The following is a 20,264-nucleotide window of genomic DNA, read 5'->3' as shown; positions in this document are numbered from 1 at the left end:
CTCACAGGGGGTGTTTGCAGGCTGGGGAGTGGCAGCAGCAGGTCCCTGCTCTCACAGGGTGTGTTTGCAGGCTGGGGACAGTGGCAGCAGGTCCCTGCAGTGGGACAGCTCTCACAGGGGGTGTTTGCAGGCTGGGGAGTGGCAGCAGTAGGTCCCTGCTCTCACAGGGGGTGTTTGCAGGCTGGGGACAGTGGCAGCAGGTCCCTGCTCTCACAGGGTGTGTTTGCAGGCTGGGGACAGTGGCAGCAGGTCCCTGTTGCTGGGGGGCAGCTCTCACAGGGGGTGTTTGCAGGCTGGGGAGTGGCAGCAGCAGGTCCCTGCTCTCACAGGGGGTGTTTGCAGGCTGGGGACAGTGGCAGCAGGTCCCTGTTGCTGGGGGACAGCTCTCACAGGGTGTGTTTGCAGGTGTGAGGACGCCCTGCGCAAGAACAAGAGCCTCATCGGGCCGGACCAGAAGGAATACCAGCGGGAGCTGGAGCGCAACTACCACCGGCTGAAGGAGGCTCTGCAGCCCCTGATCAACAGGAAGATCCCCCAGCTGTACAAGGCAGTGCTGCCTGTCACGTGCCACAGGTGGGGCTGCGATTTTCCCTCTCTCAGTGGGATAAGGAGGGTGGAAAACCAGGGGTTGGAGTGTCTGACCGTCCCAGTGACCCCCCCCGGCATCTGTTTGGTGTCACCTGTGGCTCTCTTGGCCCATCCATCCCTGTCCCCTCCTGTCCTGCCCTTCCCAGCAGCTGTGGCAGGTGGTGTTTGCAACGTTCCTTTTGTTCCTCAGCTATGACAGCTTTCTGTTTGTTTCCATCCTGCATCCCATTCTTTTTAGATGCAAAACCACCCTCAGCATGGCAGGACTTTGACACTGGTTTATTCCCAGTAAAACTGGGATCAGGTGCTCCATGGACAGGCAGGGTGGAAAAATAGTTGGTGTCTTCTGTGCTGGAAGGTTGGGAAGGTGAAGCCTGGGCTTTTTGTTGGTCTGCAGTGACACGAACACAAAACCACCACTGGGAATCACAGATCATGGAAGGGTTTGGGTTGAAAGGGACTTTAAAGCCCATCACATTCCACCCCTGCCATGGGCAGGGACACCTTCCACTGGCCCAGGTTGCTCCAACCTGGCCTTGGACATTTCCAGGGATGGGAAATCCACAGCTTTTCAGGGCAGGTCATGAATGAAGCAGATCAGAGCCAGTGGCAGAAAGGTGGCCTTCCCTCACTGCCCAGCTTTGGGATGTTCTTGTCTCTTCCCAAATCATGTACTATATTCCAGGTGTTCTTTGGGGGCACTTTTCCCTGCCTGAGAATGGTGGGAAAACCATTGGGTCCCTCCTCACCCAGCTGGGAACTTCAGGAGTTCTTTTGGCCCAGTAATGATTATCTGATCTTGTGAAATTCAGCCTGTGCAGGGAACCTCATACAGGTATGACAGAATATCCTGAGAGCCACAGAGTATCCTCAGTTGGAAGGGACCCACAAGGATCCTGGAGTCCAACTCCACATATTCCTGGCCAATTCCACTTAAAGATCTATTTGAAAGACTTAAATAAGATTTCAGTGTTGCAGGTGGTTTGTGCTGCTTCTCTGTGTGCACATGAGTTAAAAATTCTGTCAGTTTTCTGGGCAGTTGGATGATCCCAGATCCAAACCAAACCCCAATTCACTGGAAAAACAATGAGTGAATGCCAGTGGAGTTCATTTTTGTGGTAGCCAGCTGTAGGAAATACTGGAAATCAAGTACAGTCATTCATCTGATGAGGCTTCTCATTTCACCGTGGAAAATCTGAGCTCATCATTGTATTTTCTCTCCCTCAGAGACTCCTTCAGCAGGATGAGCCTTCGCAAAATGGAAATCTAAACGAGTTAAAAACCAAAATATAAAAAAAAAGCACTTAAAAAGTAAGGTTTTGAAAAGAAAAAGAGCCTTGTTATCAGCGCTGGGAATCAAAGAAGTTTTATTGTGAAATAAAACTTGGACTTCATCCTGGACATCCCACACACCTCTTCCTCCATCCAAGTTGTCAGTGGCCAAAAATCATTCTGAATTGTCAAATGTAGACTTATCAATGTTTGGAAAAAAAAATCATGGCAGTGCTATCCAGAGTGTTGGTGATGAGCTGTAAACTTACTGTTTTTTAAGGCATTTTTATGACTCAAAGGTACACTAAGCGCATTTACCTTTATTTATAGCATTACCTAATGTTAAATTTATTTACTTTTAGTTCCTATATTTAATTTATATTAGGACCATAAGCAAATGCATTTTGGAAGTTTTTAATGTAGTGATGATGGTTATTTTGATGGTACTATTAAATATGTGAATGTTTACACTTTAACTCCCTGTGCATTGGACTTCAGAGCTCACCATCCCTGGGAAAAGGTTCACAGAAAGGTAAGTCTTATGGCAACACTGATTTTTCTTTTTATTATTATCCCAATCCTTTTTTCTTTTGTAACTTTGCTGCAAGGGAAAACAGTTCCATCTGTAGCCAGCAGAAGGCTGGATGGAGGCACATCTGGGCACACGAGGAGGATTCCAGCTTGGTTTCTGGGTGCCCTTGGGCATTTCCACCAGGTGGGAATTCAAACATTTCACCTGGAATTAGCAGTGTCCATGCAACTAAACTGCTTTTGTGGCCCTTTTTTAATTTAAATGCTAATTTCACAGGGGAAAAAGAACATAAAATGGTATACAGTGAAAGTTAAAAGTGTACATAGAAAGCATTCTTTGAATTGCTGTTAAAGAAAAACGTGTTTTACAGCAGTTGCAGTTATTTTGGGGTCTAACCCAGCACTTGGAGGAAGCAGATTGGGAGCTGAGAGCACAACTCCTAAATCTGGTCCTTTATATTTTCCCTGTGTTGAACAAAGTCCCTGGGAAGAGGTGGTATGTGATTAAACAGGAGCTTATTCTCTCTATACAAATACTCTACACATCAAAATGAATTTGATAAATACTCTTTGTATATAAATAGAAGGGACAGTGGGTTTATCCATGAAGTGCCCGTGGCCCTGCAGCAGCAGGGAGGATTTGGGGAGGGCTCTTTGCTCTCATTCCAGGTTTTTGGCAGCACTGTGGCCAAGGCTGTGTGGGGAAGGGGCAGTGCTGCCAATTTTCCCTCCTTTTCCCTACTTTTATTCCAGCAGCTTCACAGGGTGGTGTTTTTGGGAGCGTTGAGTGTGTCCATCTCTGGCCATTCCCCTGGAACACGAGTGACCCTGAGCTGGGTCTGTGTCAGGGATGTCACTCAGGAGCAAAGAAAATCCACCCTCTGGCCTTTCCAGAGGTATTTAAAGGCCTGCTGGAAAGCCCAGGGGTGTTGATAAGGCTTTGGAAGCATTATGAGAGTCAGGGAATCTCATAATGGAAAATATTAAGGAAGGAGGGAGTGGCTTTGCAAGAGGTTTACAGGAAGAGTCATTGAAAAATATTTACACAGTGAAAAGGGGGAAGAAATCCAAAGAGCCAGGAAAGAATGAAACTGAAATTTACAGCAGTCCCACTCCAGGACATGAGTAACTGCAGCGAGTGAAAACTTCAGGAGGGTGGCAAAGGGTGCTCTGGTACCTCTCCAGAACAACCACCCCCTGCTCCCTCTCCCTGTGCCAGAGGAGTGTTTTTCATTCAGCATCTTCCAGCTGAGTCTGTTTTCTGTTGCTGCCACAAAGAATCTTCTCCCAAGCTTTGTGCTCTGAGGGAAAACAGCTGGGTCTGCCTTACACTTTATTTTGTTGAATATAATGCGATTTTGTTTCCTTGGAAACATTCCTGATCCTGCAGTTGAATGGAAAAGATAATTCTTGGGTCAGGTGTGGAAAAACAAACTTTCATTTGCAGGCTGAAATTCAGCAAAGCCTCAAAAATTGCAACCTGTAATAGGATGGGGCTGTCCTTGCAAGGTAAGATTACTATTACTTTTTTAATTTGGCTCATTCTTGGTGTGGACCCTGAAACTATTTATGATGGTGCAATGCTCTGGAAAAGGAAAAGGTCTTCAGTGTATTTGTCATTCCAGGTTTTTTATTTAGGATATGCTGCAAAGTCAAGGCCTCTTGAACACTGAGGTCGACCCTAACATGGGAAATACACTATTTTTCCTGAGTTACCTCAGTGTTTATACATTATAATAAAAGGTGGTAAAACTTAAGTATTGCAGAATTAACTAGGCAGAGGTTTTTAGGGGTTTTCCTGTAAATAAATCAATTTGCATTGGAAAAGGGTTAAATATATCCAGGAAACCAGGGCATACTCACATCCTGGGCATCCTCCCTCGTCTCCCTGCAATCTTCATGCCATTCCATCCCTCCATGGCAATGAAACACTCACCTGCTGTGGCATATTGGTTAAGGTTCTGTCAGGTTAGAGGATTCACCTTAAATTGTCTTAACACAATGTGGGATTTTCATCTCTAGTGTTCAGTGCAAGCATTTCTGTTTTTGCAGTGATCCTCATAGCCCTGCTCAGCAGGTGCCTTCAAATTAGGATCTGCTGCACAACAATCAGTTAGAAATGTTATTTTTAAACCACTTAAAATCTTCCATTTCTCTAAGACACTTTTACTTTGGTTTTCCCTCTCCCAACACAACAGGCTGCTGTGGTTGTCCCAGTGGGTATCATAAGGTTTTTATTTCATATATACATTCGTAACGAAGCATCAAAGCCAAATGCTTTCCTTTCCCCATTTTGCAGTGAGCTCCAGGTACAAATGAACTGTTATCAGGTCCCCCCAAAGTCCCCAACCCCCCCAGACAGATATGCAGATGAGAGGGCTCCACTCTTCAAAGTACAAAATTATTTTAATTACACTACACTCTGCCCCTCTTCTCAAGGATTAATCACACCTATTTACACATTGCCCATTAACACCTATGCAACAAGATGCAAATTAGACCAGAAACCATTGCTATGAAGTTCAGTTCCCTCCAATGCACTAAAGGAGGTTCCAAGACCCTTTTCCTTGTGCTCTGAGTTACACAGAGCAGGAAGGAACAGGATCAGGAGAGTAAACCACATCGATTACCCAAAGACTAAATATGAAGTGTTACTTCCCAAGTTACAAAAATACACAACTTCTGATGAAATTTGCTAGTTAATATACATTTACTCCAGGGTATGAATACAAATAAATTTTATTTAAAAAAAAAAGAAAGCTAATAAAATACAATAGGCATGTCTGAGACCTAGAGCTGTGTTAAAACCACTACTGGGTGCTGTAGGCTTCGTCCAGGATCTATACAAACTGGGATTTCTAACAGGCTGTAGCACTATTGTCCAGCAGGAAAGTTAAGGTGTGAGTCAAGGTCCGTGTTGTTTGGTTAATTCAAGTTGAGCCACTTGACACTGAAGAAAAAGACCAAAACCAAGAAGAATCAGTAGCTTCAAACAAAACAAATCAGCTGTTTCTTCCAGGTAGTTTGGATGCAAATCAGAGCAGGAGGTGTTTGCAAATCCCGAGTATTTACAGTCAAAATACAGTATCACTCTACAATCTTCTTATAAAACAGTAGGTAAGGAGTTGATGTCGATGATGATGTTGGAGAAAGGGAATTGAGAAAGTCCTTTTCTTCTGTGACCTTCACTTCAGAGTCATCGAAGAGCAGCCACTTGCCCTCGTACTCCCTGAGGCTCTGCAGGACACAGAGCGCCTTGTTCTCCTCCAGCCCCTCGGCCTCGCCGTGCTCGGCGCCGCGCTCGGGGCTCCTGCTCTCGCTGACCACGCTGAGCAGCTTCTCGGGGTTGGCTGGTTTGGTGGCATACAGGTCACAGTCAGCCTTGCTCTTCTGCCCCCCCAGCAGCCCCACGGCCTCCACGCTCTTCTTGCCGAGCCCCTTTGCGGGCTGTGCGGCGCCGTTGGGCCGGAAGGACGGCTCGGCCTCGGCGTGGTCGTCGCTGGCGGCTCTGGCCTCCTCCTCGCTCAGCGGCTCCGGCTGGAGCAGGGCCGGGCTGGGGCTGGGGGTGGCCAGGAGGCTGCCCCGGTCCAGCTCCAGGCTGCCGAGATCCGGCACCTTCACCGAGGCCGTGTAGTGGCCGCTGCTGATGGTGATGCCGCTGTGCATGACCACGGCGAAGAGCCCGTAGGTGTCGGTGCTGGGCCGGGTGCTCCACTCCTCCAGGGACAGCCTGAGCGGCGTCAGCAGCGGAGTGTTGATCTTGGACAGGCCTCCGTAGCAGTCAAACCTGCAGGGAAGGCACAGGTGAAACCTCTGCCAGGAAACCCCACCATGGGCACGTCAGTGTCCTCTGCCCCCAGTGAGCAGGAGGAGCTGCTCCCTCCTCACCTCGGGCCACCAACATGGCCCAGGCACTTCTGTGCCTGTGTAATGGTAAATCTTAAAGCTCAGGAACTGTAATTTTTAACTATTTAAGAGCTTCCCTTTTTCTGAAGTATCAACTAAATTAATTTCTAAATAGTGATGATAAAAGGAGTTCAGCTCATTGTTACCATCCCTGCTTCTGTCTCTGCACAAACACGGGCACTGCCCTCAGACACCACCCTGCTCAAAAACAGAACAGAAAACAACAGCCAAGGCTGAAGGAAAAGCAGGGCTGGGCTTTTTTTGTTTCCCCCCCTCCTGAAAGAGTAATTTGCTAAATAAAGGAATACAAATGTATTTTACTTTCGAGTAGCTTTAATAGCACTCAAGATCTGGGTGGTTTTTCTGTGCTCTGCCAGTGGTGCTCACCCAGTGCTGAGTAACTTACCACACTTGCTACCAGGGATTCTTCAGTAACTGTCCTGTGCTATTCCACTTTTTCACACAATTCTCTGGCTGATTTACTTTGGAAAAGCCTCTGGTATTCCATAAATACTCAGTGTTTTGTTCATAGCACTCAAATTTACCATGAGAAAAGTTTAAGTCCTTTCATTACAAGGATCTTCTACAGAGCGTGAAAAAAGAAATTATTACTGTCTTGAAATTATAAAATTATTCTGATCTTGATGACTTACATATTGCATCAGCACAGATTAATCAGCCCCTTTATTTAACCATAGGTTGTGATGTCCTAACAGATTCCAGGGATGATTCAGTTCTTGCTCAACTCTCAGGGTGTTGTAGGGAAAAATCCAGGGGAATAGAGGCAAGCCCTGTAAAACTGAGCTTCCAAAGAGCTCACTGCTACTATCCTAAGAAAAACTATCTTGAATCCAAGGAAATTGTAGCTATGGCACAACTGCAGCAACAGCCTCTTGTTTTCCTGGGTTCAGTTTTGGTTCTGCTGCTCATCATTTCACTCACAGCCACAAACCCTGAGAAACACACACACATTTACACACAGATCCTCAGTCTCTAATTAACTGAAATCTCACTTCAGGCTTAAGCTTACTGTAAACATTGGACTCCAAAAGGAACAAAGAGCATATAATCAGAAAGAATAAAACCCAAATTTCTGAAAATCCCTTTTTTAGTAGCCAGAAGTAGAGATAGTCAGAAAAGAGTCAAGAAGCAGAGAAACTGCTTGCTGGTGACTGCAGATGAGAAACCCAGTTCCCCCCAAGCACACTGGCACAATCAGCCCACACACAACAGCAAAAGGCAGCCTCTCCTTTCTTCTGAATGAGATCCAGCATTAAGGATTTGGAGAGGAGGAAATAACAGAGGAAATATTTTCCTATTCGCTTTTTGTTCTTCTTAATGATAAGAATCTGAAGACAGAAAAATTGCATACCAAGTGCTCTGTGCCTGCTCTGCCTGATGCACTCCACACACAGCAAACCTCATCTGCATCTTTGGAGGCCATAAATTAGGGGAACTTTACCCACTGTACTGAATTTCACAAAACAAAACGCTGATTTTCTCACCAATTGCTAAATTTATGTAGTGGAAATGCTTAATTACATGTTACCAGTTCCACAGTTCTCCTTAACAGCTTCACAGCCTCAGCACACACGGCCTGTGATTCTTCCCCACTTGCCAAAGAGAATTACTCATCCCCAGGCAAGTGGATTTTCACACTGGCTGCTTTATTTTAAAACAAACACTTTGCAAACCAGCATCTAGAAAACATGAATAAAGTCCCTATTAACTGCAAATATTTACATTACCCTTCATTTATTTACAACTCAGAGAACTCAGTAGAGCACAACTGAGCAGACAACATTTCCAGATTTTTATGGGAGCTGAGGGAAGTTGTATCAAGATTCTTAGTTTAAAAACCTAAGTTGGAGGCCAGTAAAACAGTTTGTTACTGCTTTTAGCAATGACATGGTTTTGTCCAAGATAAAACCTCCATGTCAGAAAACCGGGAAACTCTTCCAAGCAGTTTCAGCTTCATCACTGACTCCAGTTCTGCACTGATTTTTCCACTCTGACTCCCTCAATCTCTGGCTGCCAGCCCTGGGCAGAAATGTCTGGCAGGACTGAGGGCACAGGAGGGAGACCACAAGAGATTGGATTCACTCTGACCTGGATATGGGCCTGAGTATTCTGCAGGTGGCCAGAGCAGAGTGAGGCAGGTGAGTGGGGCAGGGGGTGGCTGGTGAACCTGCAAGTGCTTCCTCATGGGAACAACAGGATGGGAAACAGAGGAGCAAATGGAAGAAAATATTCAGGCTTCCTTTCAGGTTGTATTTTTTTTTCAATAGCCTATACCAGGATTCCAGCTCACATCAAGCTGTTCACAATTACATTGTGGTTTTTAAGTGTGCAATATATGCCAATATTTAGGTCAGATATTATGGAGATCAATGGAAAGACGATTTCGTGTTATGACCATGGATTTGTATGAAAAGATACTGCAGAGACAGAGGAATTTTCCTTTTTACTTTATCAGAAACTTGGATATTCCTAAAAAAATACTAAAAAAGGAATGAGAAATCTGCCTGTAACAATCTTAGCAAACTACCTGTAAAAATAATACCCTTCTCAGCACTGGTGGTTTTGCAAATCTTAAACTGACCACAGTTCCCAGCACTTGCTGAGAGCTCCCTCTGACAAGTCATCTGACATTTTGATCTAAAATATTGGGGACACAAATATTACAAACTACATTCCAAGGCAGACCCTGCTGGTGAGGTGGCCTGGAGGGTCTGAAGCCAAGAGAGGGGGAAATGCAGCACAAAGGGAATTTGGGGGGTAAAAGGCCAAACCAATTTGTGCCTAAAAACCTTCCTGCCCACCCCAAAGTCTCAGAGGCTGCAATTAATGGTGTAACAACTTCCTGAAGGATCTGGGGGTCTGTTATATAGTTGTAAGAAGTTTCTCCTGATGATGCTTTCTGTAATTTGTCATTACTTAAATCTCAGTGGAGAGATGGAGTTTACTGCAAAATGCTGTGTATAAAATCCCATGGCATTGATTTTGGACAGTACTGTAGGGATGGGGGTTTGTTTTATCTCCCATCCCCAAAAAACTCCCTAAATTCTAAACTGGGGGGAAAAAAATCCCACTCACAACCCCTTTCAAAAATAAGGATTACTACAAAATGATAACAAACAGTAATTGCTCAGTAATTGAGAACCAGTGATGCTCATATGACTACAGGGTATTTTTTAAAGGAACAGGTCAATTTTAGGTAAGGAGTGTTAGCTCTTTAAAATGTTTAACTCCTGATTACTATTTTTGCCCACTCACATTCATTTTTAGTACTTCCATTCAGGTAGAGACTGGCTATGACCATAAAATTCAAATTTGTTCTAATTACTTGTTCTGTTAAAGTATTTAAGCTGCATTTAAACTCAGAGGGATGGGTGATATTTAAAGTTTTAAGGAAGATCAATAAATCAGGCTGCTGTAAGAGGACAGCAAACCACTTTTTGTTAAGGACTCTCCTACAAGTCAGTTTTCCTGTAGGCAATTTCTGCCTCTGCTTGTAAAGAGAGAACCCTTCATGGCATCAGGGGCTGCGTCCCAGCCAGTTAAGTGAATTTCAATCTGCAAATCTGCTTTTGGCAAAGCTACAGAGCATTTCCAGCTCCTGTGCTGGGATTTCCCTTCCTGCAGGCCACTGTTTGAGAGCACAGTCGGTGCATACTCACTCCAAGCCACTGGCAGCAAAGCACTTCAAGTGAATGGTTATCACTTCGGGCATTTTGTCGAAGAGGAGGCTGCGCTCGGCCTCGGCGTAGTGGTGGCAGTTCTCACAGAAGTATTTGTCCTCTCCCACGATCCTTTCCACAGAGGCAAACTGCGAAATGGCCCATTTCAGAGTCTTCACTTCTGTTTTTGGCTCTGGAGAAACTTGAAAAGACAATCGTTAAGTTCACAGACTCCCAATATTGACATTGCCGATGTCCCACCGGAACAGACAAAACAAAATATGTCAACTCAAGACAAGCTCAAAAACTGCAACGTTGTCAAGAACACTCAGTATGTGTGAAATAGATGGGTTTGAATCTTTGAAGCACTTCAGGAAGGGATGAAAATATTGCTCAATGGATATTATGACTTCAAATCTGAGGTTTTCCCAAGGCTTGTTTCAGATCACACACTAATTCTGTTGCCATGTCTGGAAACTGGGCCCATGAATTTCACTTACGAGGGGAAACCTCCAAAATAACCAGAAAATTCCCTTTCACTTCTTACATCCTGCCTCCCCTGCCACCCTCTCACTACTGACAGGATCACCTACACTGTCAGCAGCATTTTACACAGGAATATTTCCCCACACATTTTACTCTGAGTCCTTCAGCAAAATGGGGAGTAAAAGCTGCTCCAAATGGAATCCATGGGAACTAAAATTAATTCCCCTGAAATTCTCAATTTCAAAACTTATTCTTATCATGCTCATCATGCTCACTTTTGAAAATACCCCAAAACAACATTCAGATCAATAATATTTGTGAAAGAGACCAGAGAACTAACATTTACAAAGACAAAAACAAATGCTATTAAAGCCACAACAATCTAAAATGCTAAAAAAAAGTATCAGAGTAGTTAACAAAAAAAGCTGAGTTCTCATTTATTTTTGAGGAAAAAATGCAAATATTTCTCTTAAGAAGAAAAAGCAGAAAAACTTCTTATCCAGGAAGAAAGGGAAGACCCACATCTAATAACAAAAACCTATTTATGAGCAGGAAAACATGTACCTAAGGGAAGGATTGTAAGCAGTCCATGCTGTGTGTAAGACCTGGGACAATTTTAGTATTATCTGGATCTGTCAACAGCATCAGCACCGTGTTTCCAAAGTCTAAAGTTAATCGGGATGGGAGATAAGAGCCTCTAATTTTAGCCAGCACAAACAGGAGCACAACCACACACACCACTGCCCTTCCCCAGGGCTGGCTGAGGCAGGAACACACCTCACCCCCCTTTGGGAGGGAATTACTTACTTTCAGAATTCTCTTCAGGTTTAGAAAGTTCATCTTCCTGCACTGGAACACTGATGTCCTGGAAGTCTTCCCTCCTTTCCGTGAAGCACTCGCACTCCAAGCACCGTGTCCTCAGCACTAACTGGCCCTGGAACAGTTTCTCCACCAGTTCAAAGACAGCCAGTTCTGTACCTGGAGAAAGTACATGTCACATCACTCAGCAAGCTGCACTTTATTCCAAAGACTCTCCTTGGAAAATCACTGTTACAGCCATGAATTTTTAGGGATCCCAGACAGGAATTAAAACTATTTATCACGTGCAGTTTTCACAGTGTCACCTCCCAGTAAGCAAATGAGGAGCCTCTGTCTCTTGGCCCTCAGACCCTGATTTCTGTTTTAAGATTGGGTTCTTGTTTTACACTTGAAGTGTGGCACTGTCACATTCTGGAATGTTTGTCACCAATGCACTGATTTCTCAGTATGGACCCTCAGCCTCCTCAAGCAGCGTCACACACGTGGGTTGGGCTGTTGCTATTTATTCTCTGTCCTCTCCTCCAATACTTTCTAAATTTGTTGGCCAGTTTTGGTCAAATCTGCGGAAGAAACGCAGATCTCAGATCCTGCATTCCTTCAGTTTTTTATAAAAACTGGTGGGTGGATCAGAAGGTCCAAATTGGTAAGTACTGAATTCACACTGAGCCCCTTCCCAACAGGTATCTTGTTTCACTGACACAAAATCCAAACCTGCCAGCCAATTAAATACATCCTGTGTCCTTCCCAGTTCTTGGGAAGGTTGGGAATATGGAAGGGCCAAGGAACAGGCAGGGAAGGAGAGAATATTGTTTGTAGACAGACTTGGGCACAAAGCCATAGCCAATGGAGTTTGATTCTGTTTGCTCCCCACCATCATCTTCCTTTAAATCTTAAATCCACTTGCTGTGTCTGTGGATGACAAAAACTACTGATAATACAAACCTGGTAATATTCTGCCTTTTTAAAAATACATATATATATATATATATAGTACAATGATTACAGAACATTAGAGAAATACCTCGAGATCTAAGCTAAACAGGTCAAGTTATAAAAAAAGAAAAAATTACAAACACATATAAAAATAAATTCTTGTTCCTAAAAATCTTCTTCAATTCCTGAAAATCTAATTTAGTGTTTGGAGCTGTGCAGGCTGTGCAGTCTGAAGGCTGACTTCCCACGCATTGTACTTTCTTAATCATACTAATTTTAAGCCCCTCACTTGTGCACCAACCTTCCTTTTTTGGTTCTTTTTCAGTTCCCTTCTCGTGGTGGTTTTCCACGGGAGATGCTGGCTCATGATACTCTTCCTTACTGTCACCATTTTCGCACTTGGCAGATGACTCTTGGAGCTCACAGTCATTCTCTTTCCCTGGGTCTCTGGATCCCAGGTTTGTAGTTAGTTTTCCTAGGCTAGAAAACTTGGACAGAATGCTGGGCTGTTTGCAAGAGGATTTCAACCAGTTCAGCCTGAGCCGGGATTTCTTCTGCGTGGGCTTCGCGCTCTCGCCGTCCCTGGAGCACTTGGCGATGACATCGCTCTGGGCTTCCAACTTCTCCCCCGTGGCTTTCCTCTTTGACCTGGTCTGCCTCTGGTTTTCCTCTGCTGCACTTTGCTCCTTGGACACCTTGGATTTCTTCTTGGCGTTGCCGCCCTCGGCGTCGCTTTTCCTTTTGCCTTGTGCCTTGAGCAGCTTGTCCTCGGCCTCCTCCTCGGCGGCGCTGCCGGGCCCGTTGCTCTCGGCCTTTGGGGCAGGTTTGTCCTCCACTTTGGCTGCAGGCTCCTCCAGGGGCACTTTGTTCAACTCCTCCTTCCTCAGCAGCTGGCAGGTTTCCTGGATGTTGCCCAGGATGCACTGCAGGACCTCCTGGGCGTCGTGCTGCAGGTACCCCTCGTACATGGGGTTCAGCTCCCTGGGGAAGGACAGAGCAATGAGGAGCAGTCACTCCTGGCTAACTGGGTAACAGGATCTGAGGTTTAAATTAGGGGTTTAGATGGAAAAGCCATGGAAGGTCCTCTCCTGGCCTAGAGAGGAGTCCCCTCTGTCACAGAGCCCTGGGAAGGTTTGGCCTCAGGTATTTAAACACACGTTGAATTATGACTCAGTAGTGGAGCTTCTCAGGGCAAAGAGAATCCTCCCCCATCCCTGGGAGTGTCCCAGGCCAGGCTGGACAGGGATTGGAGCAACCTGGGCTGGTGGGAGGTGTCCCTGCCCATGGCAGGGGTGGCACTGGATGAGCTTTAAGGTCCCTCCCAACCCACCACTCCATGAGTCCATGACACTTCTGTGCCTGAGGCCAAGCACTGTTTCAAACCCTCTTCTGCATTTAAACTACATTCCTACAAATTAAAATTTACTTTCAACTTTCTGACATCATGCAGGTAACAGTAAGAACAAAAAACTTCCTTCCTATGAGGCCACCCCAACTTTTAAGAGCACCTGCCCCCACCAGCCCCACCAGCTGTGCCATGGGCAGTTCCTCAGAGCCCCTGAGGTGCTTTGTACCTGAGGGTGTTCAGGACCCTTCGGGGCTGGGTGGCAAGTTCGTCTGTGTATTTCTCTGGGTTCAAGAGAAAACTGGCTTGAAGCTGCTCCACGGACAGAATCAAGGAGTGCAAACTGCAGATGAGCTCGTAACTTGCCACAGGATCTTCTTTACAACTTCCCTGTAAAGAGTAAAACGCTTGAGGTTCATCCTGTAACAAGTTAAACTTTTCTCCCTGCCCTCCCTCAGTTTTCTAATAGATATTTGACTGGGGGTTTTTCTGCTGTTAGAAGCAGACAAGGAGGCAAAAGCCAAATTAATCATTATTTTAAACCCCAAACCATCCTTGCCCAAACTCCAATTTCCATCCACTCAAAGTCCTGTATCACAATTATCTTCATGCCAGAAGCACAGGGAAAGATCTTCTCAAATTTCTTCTGTTACACTTTTAAGACTTGTGCTTACAAGTTTACAGCCCCTCTGAACACTCATGTTTGAACACAAGTTCAAAGCAACTCAAATATATCTTTACCTCAAGTAACACTGTAGAAAACAGTGCTGAAAAACTTCTTAAGAACAGAAGAAATCAGTTAAATTATCACTGAACTCCCTGCATGCAGCCTCACTTGCAAAGTTTTAAGTAAAGAACATGTGGAGATTCATTACCTTTTCTGCCTTTTGCTCTCCTTCATCCTTCAAAGATTCTTTCTTCTTTGAAATGATGTTATATAAATGTTTCACTCCAGTTTTAAAACCAGGACAAAAATATAATACCTGAAAACAACAGTTGGAAACAGGAGAATAACTCAAGTAAGAAGCTGCTCCCCACAGAAAGGCACATTTATGATCCAACCAGCTCTGCACCTCCCCAGCACACAAAGATCCAGGATTTTTCACAGCAGGGAGGAGCCCTGAGTGTGGAAACTGAAGAATTACCCAATCAGGGCAACCTGCAGTGAGCACATTTCCTGCTGCAGCTTTTTTTTTTTTTACCCCCCCTGTAATCAGGTTCCCTCCACACTAAACCCAGACACCCACAGAATATCAAACTGCAAAGCTCACCCACGGCTGCCCCTTCTGAGCCCCCTGGCCCAGCCCTCACCTGCAGGACACTGTTCAGGTAGCAGGTGTTCCCCAGGTTGTTCAGGCCCACAAAAGGCAGCATGTTGTCTTTTTTCTCACAGCTGGCAAGGGAGGGAGGCTGTGCTGCAGGAACGACCTGGTCACTGGGAACAGAGAGAACAGGGGGTGAGAGACAGCCTGGGAAAAGGACTCCTGGTGTCCCATCTCAGGGCCACCTGACAGAGCTCACCACCGGGACACAGCTCAGAATCTCCTCCAAGTGTGTCTGAGAGTGTCTGTGTTCACTGTGGCCACTCAAACACAAACTCCTCAGCTGTAACTCCTTCAGCAACCCACCCAAACCCAGACAATTCGACAAAAATCAGGCAAATCTTCAGTTAGTTCCAACACATACTTTTCAAATAATATCATGAGACCAATTTAAGGACCAAAAAAATGCCCAGTTCACTTTTAAACACTTTTATACCTTCTCTGTTTATTCCTAAGACAGAAACAAGTGTCTAAACCACATTTTCTATCCCTGCCCCTTGCTCCACAGTCACATCATTTCTAGATGCAAAGCAAAAGGATAAAACCAGAAGAAATCTCTTAAAAAGGAAACCAATGAACCTGACACATTCTATACTGATTATTAATCACTGATATAAGTGATTAATGCACTGCACTGACAAAACAGAACCAAGTTTTAAAGCCTCCAACTATTTCTAACTGACCACAAGTTTTCTTTTTCCCCACTTAAATCCCCTCACCAGCGACGAAATGAGTCGATGCATTTGCTCAGGGCTTGAAAAGCCCCCACGAATGACACACACCACCACAACCAATCCATTTCCTCTCAGCAGAAACAACCTTTTTAAATCCAACATATTTCCAGTACCTCATCTTGCATTTAATATAAGTCAGCCACAGAGTAACTACTTATATGAGCTTAAAACAAAGAAACTTCTTCACGTGATCACGAAGTTTGTGACAACTGAACATCACAGCGTGGCAAAGTTGCTTTCTTAAGCCGGTGTAGCAATTGGTGATAGTTATTACCAGTTTTAAAGAGAGAAATTTGCTCAAGTGATCCCTAAAGTTTGTGCCAACTCAACACCCACGAGTGCGGCAAACTTGTTTTCTTAGAACAGTTACAAAAAACCTGATTGTTGTGCTCGGTTTGTTCAGTTTGATAAAGTTGGGTGGCGAGTTAATTTAACTTAATTTAGATACACGTTAATTTAAGATCAGGTCGTATTTATAAAGGAACGCGAAAGGGGCGGGCGGCGGACGGAGCATCCCGGGCAGACCCGACGCGGCCGCGTGAGAAACTTCTCGGCGCGGGACTCACATCTCGGCGCCTCTGAACTCCGCGCCCTTCGGCTCATTTTCCTGCGCCTCCGTGAAATCCAGCGCCCTCTTCGCCTCCTTCTTCTGGAAAAGCTTCAGCGACAGCCTGTTCTTCTTGGCGGGGCTGGCCCTGGCGCTGTCGGCGGGCAGGACGCCGGGCATGGCTGTGGCGGGGCGCGGCCGGGGCGCTCACACCTGGCGCGCACACACACACACACGCGCACACCAGGCGCCATTTACTGCCTGCGGGGGCCGAGCGCGGCCCCGCCGCCCCCCGCGCCAGGCCCGGCCCGCCCCGCCGCGCCCCCCGCATGTCCCCCCGCGCCCGGCGGGGCCCGGCCCGGCGGCGCGGCCGCTGCGGGCCCTGCCCGGCTGCCGTTCCGCTGCCTCCGCGTCCCTGCCCTGGCTCCGCGTCCCTCCCTCCTCCTCCTCCCTCACTCACCGCTACACCCCGGCCCCGCTCCCGCGCGCCGTTGCCATGGAGACCGCGCGCCGCGCGCCCGCAAACTTGGCGCGTTTTTTTCCGCGCGCCCGCGAGGACCCCCCTGCCCCCCCCCCCCCCCCGCGGGCCCCGCGCGCGCCCCGCCCCCGCTGCCCCCGCCGGCCGCGCGGCCGCGGAGAACGCCGGGCAGACGCAGCGCGCGGCGGGGAGAGAACGGCGGCGGAACGCGGCGCGGAGCGGCGAGAGGGTGCGCGCCGGGAGGTGGAGGCGGCACCGGAGGCGGCACGGTGGCTGCGCGGAGGCCGCAGCGGCGCGGAGCGGCCTACGCCGCATCAGGCGCCGAGGAGGGCAGCCCGCTGGGGGTCCTGGCGGAGCGCGCGCGGGCGCTGGTAACGGCCCGGCCAAAGGGCGCTGGGGCTCGGGCTGTACCATTCGGGGGGGGAGACCCGCTGCTCCCCCCGCGCCGGCGCCACGTGGACTGGTCCCGCTCTGGCCACGCCCCCTCCGGGCAGCTCGGCCAATCAGAGGCGGCGGGGCCGGCCCCCCCCCCCGGAGCGGCGTGAGGGGAACCCGCAGGAGCCCGTTCAGAGCCCCCTCAGAGCCCCTTCAGAGACCCCGCAGGAGTCCGTTCAGGACCCCCTCAGAGCCCCTTCAGAATCCCTTCAGGAGATGCCTCAGAGACCCCTCAGGAGCCCGTTCAGGAGCCCCTCAGAGCCCCTTCAGAATCCCTTCAGGAGATGCCTCAGAGACCCCTCAGGAGCGCCTGCAGGAGCCCACTCAGGAGTCCCCCCGGAGCCCCCTCAGAATCCCCTCAGAGCCCCCTCAGGAGATGCCTCAGGATCCCCCTCAGAGCCCACTCAGGAACCCCCTCAGAGCCCCCTGAGGAGCGCCTGCAGGAGGCCACTCAGGATCCCTTCAGAGCCCCCTCAGAGCTCCCTCAGGAACCCCCTCAGGAGCGGTCCCTGCTTTGGGCCCCCACACTTCGCGGGTGTCTCGGCGTTGCCCTCAGAGCGCCGTAAAGGAGTTGGGGCTGAGCCTGATAAGGCAGCAAAAATGCCGGGACAGCGGCTGGGACAGATCACTCAATAAAGGATGGAATGTTGGGAAAATAGTATAGATTAGTTCATTCTGCTTTTTAAAGTGGCCCCTCCAGGACCAGTTTAATCAGTGCTGACAGGAAACCTTTCTGTGTAAACTGGGAGTGACTCAGTCTGAGGGTGGTCAGGAGTCAACGTATGTTTGTAGCTCCAAATCCATCACAGCTCCATCACACTCTTGGGAAAGGCCCCTTTCTACCTAAGTCTTTTTTTTTTTTCCTGGCTAACAATATGTTTGTTTTCAACAAAATTTTTTCTGACAGTCAAACTAATGAGAGGTGGTAAAACCCATTTTGTTACCTCTGGGGGTGTATCAAAGATTTCAGCCCTGCTGGTCCCTCTGCTGAACCAAAAGACAGCTGCACTTGCATGTTTTTCTAATAAAAAGAATGGAATGCTTTAAATCTGCTGTCAGTCTTGCATCCAAGGCACCATCTGGGACACACAGGCATCCTGGGGTTTCCTGTTAAATAAATCATTTGGGCCCAAATAAATCATTTTTGGGCCCCAATAAATCACTTTGGGTTCACTTGCTGTGAGTTACAAGGTCTTGTCGTTCCATATTCTGTGGCTTCGTATTCCCCAAATTCATCTAGCCCAGAAAATTGCTCTTTTATTCCCTGGATTTTTCCTGACTCTCCTCAGGCAGTGGGAGGAACACACTGGAGATGATGCTGGAATAAGTATTTCTTCTGAAACAGAAATCTGCTACTTTAGTTACTAAATCATGGAGTATCTGGGCTGGAAGGGACCCACAGGGATCATCCAAGTCCAACTGTGATTTCACATCCCCCCAAAAGGCCAAAAATCTTTTAAAGATTCATCTTTTACCTTGAGAATGAGGAATTCCATGTGCCAGTCACACTTTGCAGGTTATTCACACAGAGGGTTTATAGGATTAGTTCCATACCTGACTTTGAGCTGTGCCTTGGGGAGGGTTATCCCAAATCCCAGCACTCCAGTGCTGGAGTTTCCCAGGACAAAGCTCAGGTGCCTCCCACTGAGTACCAAAGCAAACCAAACCCCACGAAATCACACACTTTTTTTGGCAGCATTGCACTATTTGGGATGTTTCTCACACTGCTGCATGAATTCATTATTGCTACAGGTCGTATTCCTGTGGGTCATGGCAGGAGTTCTGTATCTTCCAAAGCTCACTGCAATGTTTTGTGTTCTCTTACAAATAGAATTTTACCAGTTTATAGGTGAGATACCCCCACATTCCATTGGAATGGGCTGCCCAGAGAGGGGGTGGATTCCCCATCCCTGGAGGGTTTTAACCTGAGCTTGGCCGTGGCACTGAGTGCCATGATCTGGTAAAGGGACTGGAGTTGGACCAAGGGTTGGACTTGATGATCTTGGAGGGCTTTTCCAACCCAATCCATTCTGTGATTCTGTGGATGTGGCACTGAGGGAGAATCCACCATGTCTTGATCCAACCCTACTGTGAGAATCCACCACGTCTTGATCCAACCCTACTGTGAGAATCCACCATGTCTTGATCCAACCCTACTGTGAGAATCCACCACATCTTGATCCAACCCTACTGTGAGAATCCACCATGTCTTGATCCAACCCTACTGTGATCACCAGCCCAGGGCACGGAGTGCCCTGGGCTGGTGATCACAGTGGGGTTGGATCAAGGGTTGGACTTGATGATCTCGGAGGTCTTTTCCAACCCAATCCATTCTGTGATTCTGTGGATGTGGCACTGAGTGAGAATCCACCATGTCTTGATCCAACCCCACTGTGATCACCAGCCCAGGGGCACGGCTGCTTCCTGAATTTTTAAACTTCCTGGTTTACTTTTTCTACCACTAATTTCACCTAATTACATATAACTTTTCCCCTGCTCTAAATAATTTCCCTCAACACACTCACAAATTCCTTACTAGTTCCCCATCATCATTATTTTGACCAAATCATACATCTGTCATTTTTAATCTCAACTAAGTTGGTTCTCTCTGACTTTAAAAGACAAAACCAATACCATTATATGAGACATTCTGATTGATTTTTAAGTTTCCCCTCTGTCATCTGTATGTAAAACTGGGGTGAAATCTGAGCTCAAAGTCTGTCAACCACTTGGTTTTTAAAAAAAAAAAATTGAAGCACAGTCACACCTCTGCCTGTGCTTTCTTAGCCACATTTGTACATCAAACTGTAATTCCAGTCCAGGTCATTGTTGTATCCAAAAGTTTATGGCCCAGGAAGCTCTCCAGGCAGTGCCACCACTTGGCATGCCCAGGACAGCCTGGTTTGCATTATAAAACACCCCTCAAGCCAGGATTTATTTTTAAACAGCAAACACAGGGGAAGCAGAAGCTCCCCTGGCTGGGAAGAAGCTTCACCCACCAGCCTGCCATGGTGCTGTGCTGCCTGAAGGGCTCCCACACAGCTCCATCTCCAGCCAGCCATCCAACAGCTCCTTCCCACCCAGGAAAAGCCCTCAGCTCCCTGAAATCTCCTCACCAACCTCTCACCCTCTCAAATTTTTATTCCCCCTCTTACAATATGGCTCCCTGTCACCAGTTAATGCAGGGG

General features: G+C 47.2%; 2 protein-coding genes across 14 annotated transcripts in view; one reads left to right on the top strand and one right to left on the bottom strand.

Annotated features, from left to right (window-relative positions):
* DOCK7 (dedicator of cytokinesis 7) overlaps positions 1 to 2,515 on the top strand; it is a 97,969-nt gene extending 95,454 nt beyond the window's left edge. For 5 of the 11 annotated variants that reach the window (XM_071565769.1, XM_071565768.1, XM_071565765.1 and 2 more), the window contains 2 exons: positions 406 to 573; positions 1,816 to 2,515. In XM_071565769.1, the coding sequence (XP_071421870.1) occupies positions 406 to 573; positions 1,816 to 1,858 (211 nt within the window). In that variant the 3' untranslated portion in view covers positions 1,859 to 2,515. The remainder of the gene's footprint in view (positions 1 to 405; positions 574 to 1,815) is intronic. The other 6 variants (XM_071565770.1, XM_071565773.1, XM_071565767.1 and 3 more) reach the window with 2 other exon arrangements.
* A 2,093-nt stretch (positions 2,516 to 4,608) lies between these two features.
* USP1 (ubiquitin specific peptidase 1) lies at positions 4,609 to 16,731 on the bottom strand. 3 transcript variants are annotated; one of them, XM_071565181.1, is made up of 9 exons: positions 16,624 to 16,731; positions 16,183 to 16,376; positions 14,872 to 14,995; positions 14,436 to 14,543; positions 13,790 to 13,950; positions 12,517 to 13,196; positions 11,271 to 11,441; positions 9,978 to 10,179; positions 4,609 to 6,178 (listed from the first exon to the last, which is right to left on the bottom strand). In XM_071565181.1, exons 2-9 carry the CDS (start codon positions 16,341 to 16,343, stop codon positions 5,479 to 5,481), a joined length of 2,307 nt encoding a protein of 768 aa, XP_071421282.1. In that variant the 5' UTR covers positions 16,344 to 16,376; positions 16,624 to 16,731; the 3' UTR covers positions 4,609 to 5,478. The 3 variants fall into 3 exon arrangements, with proteins under 3 accessions (XP_071421282.1, XP_071421283.1, XP_071421284.1); XM_071565182.1 differs by having other exon boundaries at positions 16,183 to 16,317; XM_071565183.1 differs by lacking the exon at positions 16,183 to 16,376.
* Positions 16,732 to 20,264: the final 3,533 nt, after the last annotated feature.

Source organism: Pithys albifrons, chromosome 10, assembly GCF_047495875.1.
Source record: "Pithys albifrons albifrons isolate INPA30051 chromosome 10, PitAlb_v1, whole genome shotgun sequence".
Taxonomy (NCBI): Eukaryota; Metazoa; Chordata; class Aves; order Passeriformes; family Thamnophilidae; genus Pithys; species Pithys albifrons.
The sequence above is the reverse complement of the archived record's forward strand: the minus strand, read 5'-3'. Positions and strand labels throughout refer to the sequence as shown.